Below are 12,838 nucleotides of genomic sequence, written 5' to 3' on the forward strand. Positions count from 1 at the left end.
ATGCTTGGAAATGTGAGCATTATTTTGACAATCTTCTTCGAGATAAATCAAAATTGCCGTACTGGCCAGATACATGCGGGCAGCGGCCGGCAAAAGTTGTATGAAAATCCATATCTGCCGTGTTTTGCGGCCAGATAAATTACTATGTAAACTCATATCTGTCCTGTAATTTAAAAATGGAATGACTTTTTGCTTCGAAACATGGCTACCAAGGAGGTAACTAATAAAAGGTTTTATTTAAATTTCGAATTAGCTTGCAAATAGAAAGCTGTTTATTGAAAAAAAAAAAACAAACAAAGGAACATTATGGCGCGTGAAAAATTATAATTGTTCGTTATTCGTCATTGAACTTAAAAAGTAAATTTGTGTTTTTGATTTCCGCGCATTGTTTGAGAAAAGTACTATACAAGCCTTGGCCACAACTAGGCATTGATGGGCTCACGTATGTGTGCCTCGGCTACACCTCGGCCCACATTTGCACGTTCGTCCATCAATGCCTCAGTTGCTGGCCGCTGCAGTAATATACTATTATTAATTCAGTCGTCATAACGCCCATTTTGTTAGTTAAAATTTATTTAACCTATGTTAGTAAATGAGCGGTCAAAACATTCTTGCATTGATAACCTGTCCCACCCAATATTTCAGGATGGAACAGTCCATTTTACCAGCAATCGTCTTCAGGACACTGTTTGATCTAACACGCACCCTACCCAACAGCGAAACAATTCGTTTGCGCCGTATTTTTTTTTAATGGGTGATAATGAAATGGTAACCCCACCTGCGCTATCGGTATACACCGGCGGAGCACCAGTGAGGGATGATAGGTGAGGATGAAGCAGGTCAGTTAGCCCATCGTGACGAATTCAACAAGAATTGTTCACGATGGTTTCCAGGGGGAACCACGCGGAGGTTGGCCTGATAGGGCATATTGCTAGCAATGGGGCTGTCAAACTCCATTGCTAACAATCCCTTTCCTTCCCCCCTGTTTGCGCCGTATTGCGTAGAAATCATCAGTATACCCTGGTGCAAACATGGAGACACACTACAGCGGGGGAGAAGAGATTGTTAGTAATGGGGAGGTTACTCCTTATTGCTATCAACATACCCTATCAGGTCGACCTCCACGCGGTTCCCACTGGAAACTATCGTGACTATCGTTGAATTCGTCACGATGGGCTAACTGACCTGCCTTTACATCCTCACCTATCATGTGTCCCTGGTACCTTGCCAGTGTATACCCACAGCGCAGGCGGGGTTACCATTTCATTATCATCCATTAAAAAAAAAGACATTACAGCGATGGCGTAGCCCCAAAAGTGCCCTGAAGGCATCATTGCATTAATAGGTAAGACAGCCCGCTATGTCGACGTTGTTTCGACACCGAAGAAACGGCTGCTCACGTAATCCTGGAATGTGAGGCTGTGGCCCGTCAACGTTTAGAAATCCTCGGAACTGAGGTCGCTCCGTGAGGCCTGTGAAGATCCCAGGAAGCTTCTGCGCTTCTGGGCGGAGCTAGGTTGGCTGTACTAGCCACGACTCATACGCACAACGGCCCAAATGAGAGGCTAAGCGCGGAAAAGAGAGTTAAATCTACATTACGTTAGTAAGTAAGCTAGTACATGGTAGTTACCTTGCGGGGCTCCATACCCAGGGGCACCATAAGCCGGCGGGGGGGCTCCGTACGACCCGTACGCGGGCGGATCCGCCTGCAAAACATGTATATTACTGTACACTAGCTTATAGTTTCTCATTCCTGTTTAGTATGCATCGACCACTTTCTATCATCAACAGGGAGTTCACCCTCATACCCTACAGCCTCAATGGTCGCGTACAACGCGGTTTCAGAGATGTTTCCTCCCACGAACACTCAGGTTATGGAATGAGCTCCCTGCCGAGGTTCTCCCAAGTGACTACAGCATGGGGTTCTTCAAAACTTTTACCAGAGGGGCACTTTTTTAATTGTACGAACTCATTTGTTAATTTACGTATCATAAATGGCTCAAATGAAGTGTTTATTTATCTATCTTTTATACAACTTAGAATGGCAAACAAGCTTACGGCCCACCTGATGGAAAGTGGTAACCGTCGCCTATAGACATGAGCAATACCGTGAATATAACAGAGTATACTGTTTCGCCCATGAGACCCCCATGCGTTGCCATTCCTGAGGACTCAGGTGTTATTCCTCTGTACCCAGTAAATTCACTGCCCCATCTCATATCCTACCCTTCAACCCGAAACACAGCCATGCAAACACAACTGCTTCACGGTAGAAACACGAATGGGACAGAGGTGGCCAAGCAAACGACTTTTGTACAGTCTCCATCTGGTAAGAGCTATTAAAAGAGAAGCGCTGACTCACCATGTAGACCTGCTGTGGTCCTGGCTGCGCCCCCTCGAAGCCTATGAACTGCACGCCAACGTCGCCGTCTACGGTCAGGTGGGAGACCCTCGAGAACGGAATGCGGTGCATGAACTCCGTGAAATGGACGCCGTTCAGCGCAATCTGGAATTAAATCAGATTTTTTTTTTACTTTGAATTGCCAACAGGCATACGTCCCGTCTGATGCAAAAATATTTAATGGGTGATAATGGTATGGTAACCCCGCCTGCGCTAACGGTATACGCTGGCGGAGTACCAGGGACACATAGATAGGTGAGGATGAAAACAGGCAAGTTAGCGCATCGTGACGAATTCAAAGTTAAATTAGTCATGATGGTTTCCAGGGAGAACCACGTGGGGGTCGACCTGACAGGGTCAACTCCCCCCGTAGCCGGGGATGTATATGGTACCCCTTAGGAGGGGGGATTGTTTTTTTTAATGGGTGATAATGGAATGGTAACCCCGCTTACGCTATCGGTATACGCTGGCGAGGTACCAGGGACACATGAAAGGTGAGGACGAAAGCGGGTCAATTTGCACGCAATGACGAATTTATTAATAACTAGCGGCCCGTCCCGGCGTCGCACGGGTGGACATTATTTTAACATTTCCCTTCACTGCTCCGCTCCTATTGATCGTAGCGTAATGAAAAGTATACTATAACCTGCCCGGGAGTATGAAGAATAACTGTACCGAGTTTCGTTAAAATCCGTCGAGTAGTTTTTGTTTCTATAACGAACATACATACAGAGGGACAAAAATTTTACTGATTGCATTTTCGGCATCAGTATCGATCACTAATCACCGCCTGATAGTTATTTTGCAAATATATTTCATGTACAGAATTGACCTATCTACAGATTTATTATAAGTATAGACAGACAAATCATCGTGGTTTATTATTTAAAAAAACAATATTTTTTATGCGTAAAATGCTATCACGGTCGAAGCCGTGAGGTAGAACTAGTAAAAATAAAAAATAAAATAAAAAAAACTTAAATTGTGACCGTTTCTACACGACCGATCTGTACGTATGCCCTTTCAGAAAAAACAATCTATTATTCGATTCACAACTGACGGAGTTATGAGGTGACAAACAAACAAAAACACAACCGAATTTAGAACTCCCTCTTCGAAGTCGGTTAAGAAGATAATAAAATATATATATATATATATATATATAATTAATATCAAACTATATAATATATACACAGAAAATATATATATTTTTAAAGGTAAATATAACGTGTAAAGAATCCATAGTTCGTCTTTAATGCACAAATTCTACAAAACTATTTAATTAATTTCAAAAATTCTTTCACCTATTTATTTATTTATTTATAGCAAGGCGACAGATTACAAATTAATACATTTATAAAATAAATATTACATAAAACAGCATCAAATTTGCACTTCAACAACTGCTCTGCGTAACATTCGATATTAGAAACATTAAAAGAATGACGGCTATAGATTTAAAGTAACAAATTGGCAGCCTCAATGTAACATTGCAAGGATTGTTGGAAGATATCAAGCTCCTTGCATACATTGTTATGTTTTCACCTATAGAAAACTATATTAAAAAGTACTTTATTAAATAAACCGAGCGGAGCCGGGGCGGCTCGCTAGTACTGTATAAAACCACCCAAAATCTGCTTAGGGGATTCATCGAATTAAATTCTAGTTCCCACTGCGCGTACTAGATGGCGCCAGTGTCATTTTAGCACGCACTAAGGTTTCGTTGCGCACGGCACGCTAAGTGTAAACGTGCGGTGGGTGGCGGACAAATCGGTTCAGTAGTTTTTGAGAATATTTTTGCGTAGTGCCTTCTCACGACATCTAGTCGTGGCAAAGTGCACACTTAAACTAGGGATGTCGCCTAAAAAATAGACCGATATTTTTCGATATATCAAAATCTGTTATCGGTATTATATATATATATCCTTTAAAAATATCGATACTTTCCATACATCGTATATAATATTCAATTTTGAATGAAAAAAGGAAACCTAAAGGTTAATTAGCAGCAGAGAATTAAACCACGACCGTGTGGGGGGAAGGGATTGTTAGCAAATGCAGTTTGACAGCCCTATTGCTAGCAATACGCCCTATTAGGTCGACCTCCACGTGGTTCCCCCTGGAAACCATCGTGAACAATTCTTGTTGAATTCGTCACGATGGGCTAACTGACCTACTTCATCCTCATTTATCATCCATCACTGGTACCTCGCTAGTGTATCCCGATAGCACAGGCGGGGTAACCAATCCATTATCACCCATTAAAAAAAAAACTCCAAGCCCGCGACAGGGGTGTCGACTCTTACTTATGGACTGCAGGGTACGTCTTTAATTTCTTTTTATATTTGTATGTCGTTTAACATTTACATATATATATATATATATATATATATGTATACATACTATATATGCGAAGCAGCATCTCTTAAAACATCTCTAAAAGGCTAACTGCGGTTACCAACCCGCCTGCCAAGCGTGGGCAACTATTGGCAAAACTCCACTTATGGGGAAGGCTTATGTCCAGCAGTGGACAGTTAAAGGTCAATATGGCGATTTTTTTTTATACAACTTAGAATGGCAAACAAGCTGACGGCCCACCTGATGGGAAGTGGTAACCGTCGCCTATAGACATGAGCAGTACCGTGGACATAACAGAGTATACTGTTTCGCCCATGATACCCCCCATGCGTTACCATTCCTGAAGATTCAGGTGTTATTCCTCCGTACCCAGGCGATGATGGTAACATGCCTTATACTATATACACGATAGAAAGGTCAACCGATGGATCGCGACCACTAGTCCAGTGGACGGTGGCAAGGCGAAAAATATAATACATCGCTAATGTAGCGGAGGACGCTAGGACGCGACGCTCGCACTAATATAAACAAGTAGTCGCCGAGAAGCAGTTTCAGTTTTACGTTCTCCCTCTTAATACAACAAACAATACTGCAACGCTACACGCTCGTGTACTGAACTGTGCCGTTACATCTGTGATCTCATGAAGTATGCAATTGGTAGATCGCACAGGGTCTCGTCGGTAAACAATCTTGGGTCTGGTGAAGCCGACCACCCCTGGATTTACTATGGAATATAGTAAATAACTGTAGTTACCTTGAACGATTGCGGCTCACACAGCACGAGCACCTCGAACTGGTCGCCCCTGGACAGCGGCAGCCCGCCGCCGAGCTCCTCCACGCCCCACTCCATGGCGGTGAGGTGGTTACGTACAACGCACATCTCTACGAAGCGGAAGTTGAGATGGAGGGCGATGTCGTCGCGCGGGTCCGTGTTGGGACCGCACTGCAAGTTGATTGCGAACCTGGAAATTAGGTCACGAATTTGGGGATTTGAAATAAACAAGTCACCTCTGGTATTGCAGGCGTTCATAGGCTACGGTAACCGCTTACCATCAGGTGGGCCGTATGCTTGTTTGCCACCTCAGTGGTATAAAAAAAAGAATCCAAGGTATCATCATCATATCCAGCCTTTAATTGTTGACTGCTGAACATGAACTCTATTGCCAGTACTTGCCACGTTTGGCAGACGGATTGGCAACCACAGTTAGGCTTTGGAGATGTTTTAAGAGGGACGCTGCTGCCCATCTCTCGCCCTCCCTTAGTCGCTTACGACACCCACGGGAAAGGAAGGGGTGGCCTATTCTATGCCGGGACCACACGGCCTATCTAATTTAAGTAATATTACGAATTTAAAAAGGAACAGATTCCATTTTTAACCGACTTCAAAAGTAAGGTAATACCCCAATGAAGGGGGGAAGGGATTGTTAGTAATGGGGTCTAACAGCCTTACTGCTAACAATAAATGTCAGGTCGATTCCATGTGGTTCCCCCTAGAAACCATCATGGTTAATACTTGTGGAATTCGTCACGATGGGCTAACTGGCCTGCTTTCATCCTCACCTATCATGTTTCCCTGGTACCTCGTCAGCGTATACCGACAGCGCAGGCGGGGTTACCATTCCATATTATAAAACTAGTTGAATCTCGTGGCTTCATTCGAGTGAGTCGATATCCTTTGGTCGAAAAAGGGTACAATCTACACGTGTACCAAATATCGATCAAAATCATTCTGAAGTTTGCAGGAAAAGGTGAGGGAAGGGATTTTTAGCAATGCGAACTACCTGTCCCGGGGGGGGGGGGGGAGGGAGTGTTGGGATACTGAAAATCCCATTGCTAGCAATATACCCAACCAGGTCGACCTCCGCACAGTTCCCCCCGGAAACTATCATGGTTAATTCCTGATGAATTCATCATGATGGGCTAACTGGCCTGTTTTCATTCTCATCCATCACCCTTCACTGGTGCTCCGCCTGCGTATCCCGTTAGCGCAGGCGGGGTTACCATTCCATTTTCACTCATAAAAAAAAAAACTACCGGTCCCATTGCCAGCAATATACCCAACCAGGTCGACTTCCACGTGGTCCCTCCTAAAAACCATCGTGCTGAATTTCAGGTGTTATTCATAACGATGGACTAACTGACCTGCCTTTTCATCCTCACCTATCATGTGTCCCTGGTACCTCGCCAGCGTATACCGATAGCGCAGGCAGGGTTGCTATTCCATTATCATGCGTTGAAAAAATGTAGGAAAAGGTAGGTTTAGCAGGACATACCTCTGAGCGCCGGGTGGGGTGTTACCCTGCAACCGGATCATGCGGCCGGGGAATATCCCCCCGGGGATCGGGTGCACGCATGGTATGATCTGGAACACAAAACGCAACAATAAATTTAAAATTGTTTTTAGTTGTTTACATTTCTTGCCACAAGCAAGGATACTTGGCATGACCCTCTTGGAGTGGGAAGGGAGGGGATTACTAGTAATATGGACTACCAGTCCCAATGCTGGCGATACACCCTGTCAGGTCGACCTCCATCTGATCCCCCCTGAAAACCATTGTGCTGAATTCCAGGTGTATTCATCACGACAGGCTAACTGACCTGCCTTTTCATCCTCACCTATCATCCCTCACTGGTGCCACGTTAGCGTATACCGATAGCGCAGGCGGGGTTACCATTCCATTATCATTTATTGAAAAAAAAAGACCCTCTTGGCGTAGCACTTCCTTAGCTGCAGAGAAATTACAGAATGTCTTACTCCTCCCCATCCAAAGGTGGCGTGCAAGAGATCGCTCTCAGCGATAAGGCCGCCCATTGTTCTCTCAGTGCAATATTACCTTGTAATTGTTTGTATCTATAATAAGTTTACTATTGTGATCTTATGGAGGGAACAATAAGGGAGTATCTTTCTATATATCTTTCCATATAGACATAGAATAATACCCATTTCTAATTGCTTATTAATTCAATATAATATTTTTTTTAATGAATGATAATAGAATGGAATGGTAGCCCCGCCCGCGCTATCGGTATACACCGACGGGGCACCGGTGAGAGATGATAGGTGAGAATGAAAAGTCAGGTCAATTAGCCTTGTGGTGAATTCACTTAGAATTCAGCTTGGTTTCCAGGGGGAACTACGTGGAGGTCGACCTTTTTGGACATATTGCTAACAATGAGACTGGTAGTCCGCATTATTAACAATCCGCATTATTGTCCATTTAAGATAATTTAAATCCAATTATTCATTGATTGGTTAAATCCAGTAATAATTTAACTATCAATTTGATAATGGATGTGAACATTTTAAATAACAAGTAACATCAAGAAGTATTTATTTATTTATTTATAACTTACTCACCACACTTACAGTCTCCCAAAACGTGTAGTGAGCCATAGGTTTACTTAACAAACTTACAAATTTTGTACAACATTTTAAAAATATATCTATTTTGTCATTAAATATGTCAATATCTGGCTGCCGAGCAATCAGAGAGTTGAGCAGAGAAATAGCCTGATAAGTGGAAGCAAACTGAGCAGTGCAGGTGCGAACCGGCGGTGCGGACAGCAATCGACGTGCACGCAATCGCATGCAGCGTTGGTGCGCGTACAAAGAACAACGGCTGAGAGTTGCAGGATTGTCTATTATAACCCATAATAGTGTATAATGTATGATAAACATTGATGTTCACAGTGTGGTCCCGGCACAGTATTCCTTTCCCGTGGGTGTCGTAAGAGGCGACTAAGGAAGGGTAAGAGACGGGCAGCAGCGTCCCTCTTAAAACATCTCCAAAGCCTAACTGCGGTTGCCAATCCGCCTGCCAAGCTTGCTAGCTACTGACAGGACCCCCCAAGGGGAGGCTTGTGTTCAGCGGTGGACAGTTAAAGGCAGATATGATGTACACATTGGTAATACATCAGTAGTGTGGGGGGCAAGGGATTGTTAGTAATGGAGACTGAGAATCCTATTGCTAGCAATATACCCAACCAGGTCGACCTGCTCGCGATTCCCCCTGGAAACTATCATGGTTAATTCCCGATGAATTCATCATGACGGGCTAACTGGCCTGTTTTCATTCTCACCTATCACCCTTCACTGGTGCTCCGCCAGCGTATCCCGTTAGCACAGGCGGGGTTACCGTACCATTTTCACCCATCAAAAAAAAAACCGCTCTTTAACTGCTGTCGCTGTCTGTCCGTCCCTATGTATACTTAAATACTTAAAACTACGCAACGGATTTTGAAGCGGATTTTTTTTAATAGATAGAGTGATTCAAGAGGAAGGTTTATATGTATAATACATGCGTAATATTGTAGAGGAACATTGAGAAATTTAGAGGTTTCTAATGTGATGTAATATAATGTGCACCCGTGCGAAGCCGGGGCGGGTCGCTAGTAAATTATTAAAAATGTTTTAAAACAAACTTGCTAAGTAAGTCTGCCATATGTGGTTTGAGGAAGTCAGCGGTACTAATTGGTGACGTGTTCACGTCACAGTGACGTCACCTGGCGACACGAGACGCGACATCTTGAGGAAATTCTCAGAATAATGATAATTAGCGGTTTTTCTTTAATGGAGGATAATGGAATGGTAGCCCTAACTGCGCTATCGGTATACACTGGCGGGGCACCAGGGAGGGGTGATCGGTGATAATGAAAAGGCAGGTCAGTTAGTCCGTCGTGATGAATACACCTGGAGTTCACCACGATGGTTTTCAGGGGGGATCAGGTGGAGGTCGACCTGACAGGGTATATTGCTAGTAATCGAGTTGCTAATCCCCTTTACTAACAATCCCCTTCCCCCCCCCCAGTTTCTTCAAGTTATGACACAGTAAATCTTAATTTTACAAATAACTTCAATTGCATACAGCTTACATAGGATTTCTGTTACATCCTCAACAGCCTGTTTGGCTGCCTTATCTATTATTTCATCTATCTATATGACACATGTTCACCTTACTGTGTGTGTGATAATAAGTCAATGAACCCCTATTATCAGAGGACACTCCTGCCTGTGATTATGACAATATACAGTGATAGATGCTTCTAAATCACACATAAAGTATGTGCAGTTATGATAGTTACACTGTAGTTATATTATGGAAGGATGAAGATGAAGTGGCAATAGGCCGGTTTTTTTTAAACAACTTAGAATGGCAAACAAGCTGACGGCCCACCTGATGGAAAGTGGTAACCGTCGCCTATAGACATGAGCAGTGCCGTGGACATAACAGAGTATACTGTTTCGCCCATGATACCCCCCATGCGTTGCCATTCCTGAGGACTCAGGTGTTATTCCTCTGTACCCTGTAAACAACACTATATTTGCAAATATAGTGTGATGAACTTCCTTAGACGGAGTAACGAGTTTAAATGCATTGCAGGTAATCAGTGGACGCAGGTGGCTCAAGAATATTCTTTATGGTAGTCTATGGGCAAGGTCTATGTCCAGTAGTGGACAGATAATGACTAAGATAAATGTTTTAGATGTTATGTTAATAGAGTGAAATCATGTGTTTCAGTCCAAAGGATGGAGATATGGCAGTGAAATTACAAGGCTTGAAGGCCACCACAGTCCAGTATGAGGGATTTATTTATTTTAGGGATCCCATGGGCATAAAGCATTAGCCAACTAAGCATCATCATGTTTTTATTCATCTATATAAATATAAATTGTAATGATTCTTTTTTGTGATGTTCATAATTTTCATGACAAGATTTATATAGGATGAAACATTTGAAAAATCATATGGAAAATACAATGGAATAACATCATAAGAGAGGCAACGGACACCTTTCAAGGACACGACCTTCAGTAATGAAGAGGACGAAGAGAGAGAGAGATGGAAAATACAGGACTGTGCGAAACCGGGTTAAGTAACTAGTACGATATAAAAGATTTTATTATATTTATAATATCAATTCATACTATTATAAATCTTATGTTATATTGAATTGAACACACTGGAAGGGCAAATAACGAGGTTGAATTAATTCATACTGAAAAAAAAAACATACGCTAAATGTTTTCTCATAAATTCGCAGCTACCTATCATGAAAAAGCCGGCCTTGGAACGCCGCGCTGTTTCTAACACTATATTAGGTTATCCAACCTTCTAATTTCGGTAATACCTATTTATTGATAGTACAATGTAAATAACATCGTACTGTACCGAACGCCCTTGAATTTGCTAAGACAATACGAAAATATTGTAGAATATTATGTATAACATTTTTTTAATGAAATATTCTTGTAATATACTTTTAAAAAGCAAACTAGTGGATAATATTACTCAGAAATGACCGCTTAATCATTGTTGCTGACGAAATTATGATTCCTATGTATTTAAAAATGATGATTAATAATACTCACAGGGTTGTAGATCGGTGGCGCTGTCATTTCAGTTTTCAGATTTTTCCAGCGGCTGAAAGGTCAAATTTACAATATAACGTCCGTACAACGAATTAAATTGTTTCGTTGTAGTACACTTATATTTGAGACAATCGTAAACACAGTTTCGCAAATTACAAACGTTTACAGAATGAGAATAAAACAAGGAGGTAAAAATACAAAATTGCGAATCCTTGATTACGCCGTATGCGTCATGCGTCATATGACAACAATGACTTGTGACATTTAACTAGTGACAATAACAGAAACGACGTAGTAGCATAGACTTGGTATATCAGCTGTCAGGTAGTATTCTTAGTCTATGATGTATGACCTTGTAGTGATGTCTCATTCATGTCTATTATGTATTCGAGTACTTTGGTATTCATTAAAAAATAATCGTGTCATGACTTGTGTATCAAGATTTAGTTGAAAATTTAGACTACTTATATATATATATATATACGAGGTCTGTCCGGAAAGTTCGTATAAAAGTGTTCTGGAATGCGAGAAAGAGGAGTGGGGAGGCCAGGTAAGCGCAGGACCCCTTCCTTATGTCCCTAACAATGCTTCAGTTCTGGTCTGACCGCCGTGCGGTGCGAACTGGCTTGTCACGCCATCTGTGAAGTTACCTCTTAACGAAACCCCGTCGGCATGGAGCCCGCTTCCGTTGAAGAGCAGCGCGTCGTAATCAAGTTTCTCTCGAAACTCGGCAAGAATGGCCGTGAAATTTTTGCCGATCTCAGAACAGTTTATGGGGAATGCTGTGAAGGAACCAACCGTCCACAAGTGGCTAAAAAGATTCAGAGAGGGCCGAGAAAGCGTTCAAGATGACCCACGTTCAGGACGTCCTTCCACTTCACATTCCGACGAAAACGTGGAAAGAATTCGAACTTGTGTTAATGGGGACCGTCGTTTAACGGTCAGACAGGTGGCTGAAGAGCTTAATTTGGGCAAAACCGTGGTCCACGAAATTCTAAGAAACGAACTTCAAATGAAAAAAATTTGCGCCAAGATCGTTCCGTGAGTTTTTGAGTAAAAATTCCATTACGGTGACCGAACACCCCCTATTCGCCGGATTTGGCCCCGTGTGACTTCTTCTTGTTCCCAAAAACCAAATTGGTACTTCGGGGGCGGCATTTGGGGGACATAAATGAGATAAAAAAAGCTACGACGGGGCAGCTGAGAAACCTACAACCAGAGGACTTTCAAGGAGCCTTCTCACAGTGGAAACGGCGTTGGCACAAGTGCATTATGTCACAGGGGGAGTACTTTGAAGGGGATAAAATTGATTTACCTGAATAATTGTAAAATAAAATTTTTAAAAAACTTTTATACGTACTTTCCGGACAAACCTATATATATATATATATATATATATATATATATATATATATATATATATATATATATATATATATATATATATATATATATATATATATATATATATATATATATATATATATATATATATATATATATATATATATATATATATATATATATAGGTATTTCAATACCTCATCGGATTCAATATTTTTTTTCTATAATTTACTGTAATTTATGATAAATATTCTGTCATTTATTATAATTTTTCAATTGGTAATTAATGAAGAAATTAATGAAACTATGTACATATTTTTCATACCTGTCTCCCATTGGGGTAGGCAGAAACAATGGAAAGGCAA

General features: G+C 41.8%; 1 protein-coding gene across 1 annotated transcript in view; it reads right to left on the reverse strand.

Moving 5' to 3' along the window:
* The window catches only part of LOC113513982 (galectin-5-like), a 29,156-nt gene extending 17,771 nt beyond the window's left edge, over positions 1 to 11,385 (reverse strand). Inside the window, exons 1-5 of the mRNA XM_052899749.1 lie at positions 11,130 to 11,385; positions 7,033 to 7,121; positions 5,514 to 5,721; positions 2,363 to 2,506; positions 1,631 to 1,706 (exon numbers count right to left, since the gene is read on the reverse strand). Coding sequence (XP_052755709.1) covers positions 1,631 to 1,706; positions 2,363 to 2,506; positions 5,514 to 5,721; positions 7,033 to 7,121; positions 11,130 to 11,156 — 544 coding nt within the window. The 5' untranslated portion in view covers positions 11,157 to 11,385. The remainder of the gene's footprint in view (positions 1 to 1,630; positions 1,707 to 2,362; positions 2,507 to 5,513; positions 5,722 to 7,032; positions 7,122 to 11,129) is intronic.
* Between the last annotated feature and the right edge of the window lie 1,453 nt (positions 11,386 to 12,838).

This window comes from Galleria mellonella, unplaced genomic scaffold (assembly GCF_026898425.1).
Source record: "Galleria mellonella isolate WM207_F2 unplaced genomic scaffold, CSIRO_AGI_GalMel_v1 utg121, whole genome shotgun sequence".
NCBI lineage: Eukaryota > Metazoa > Arthropoda > Insecta > Lepidoptera > Pyralidae > Galleria > Galleria mellonella.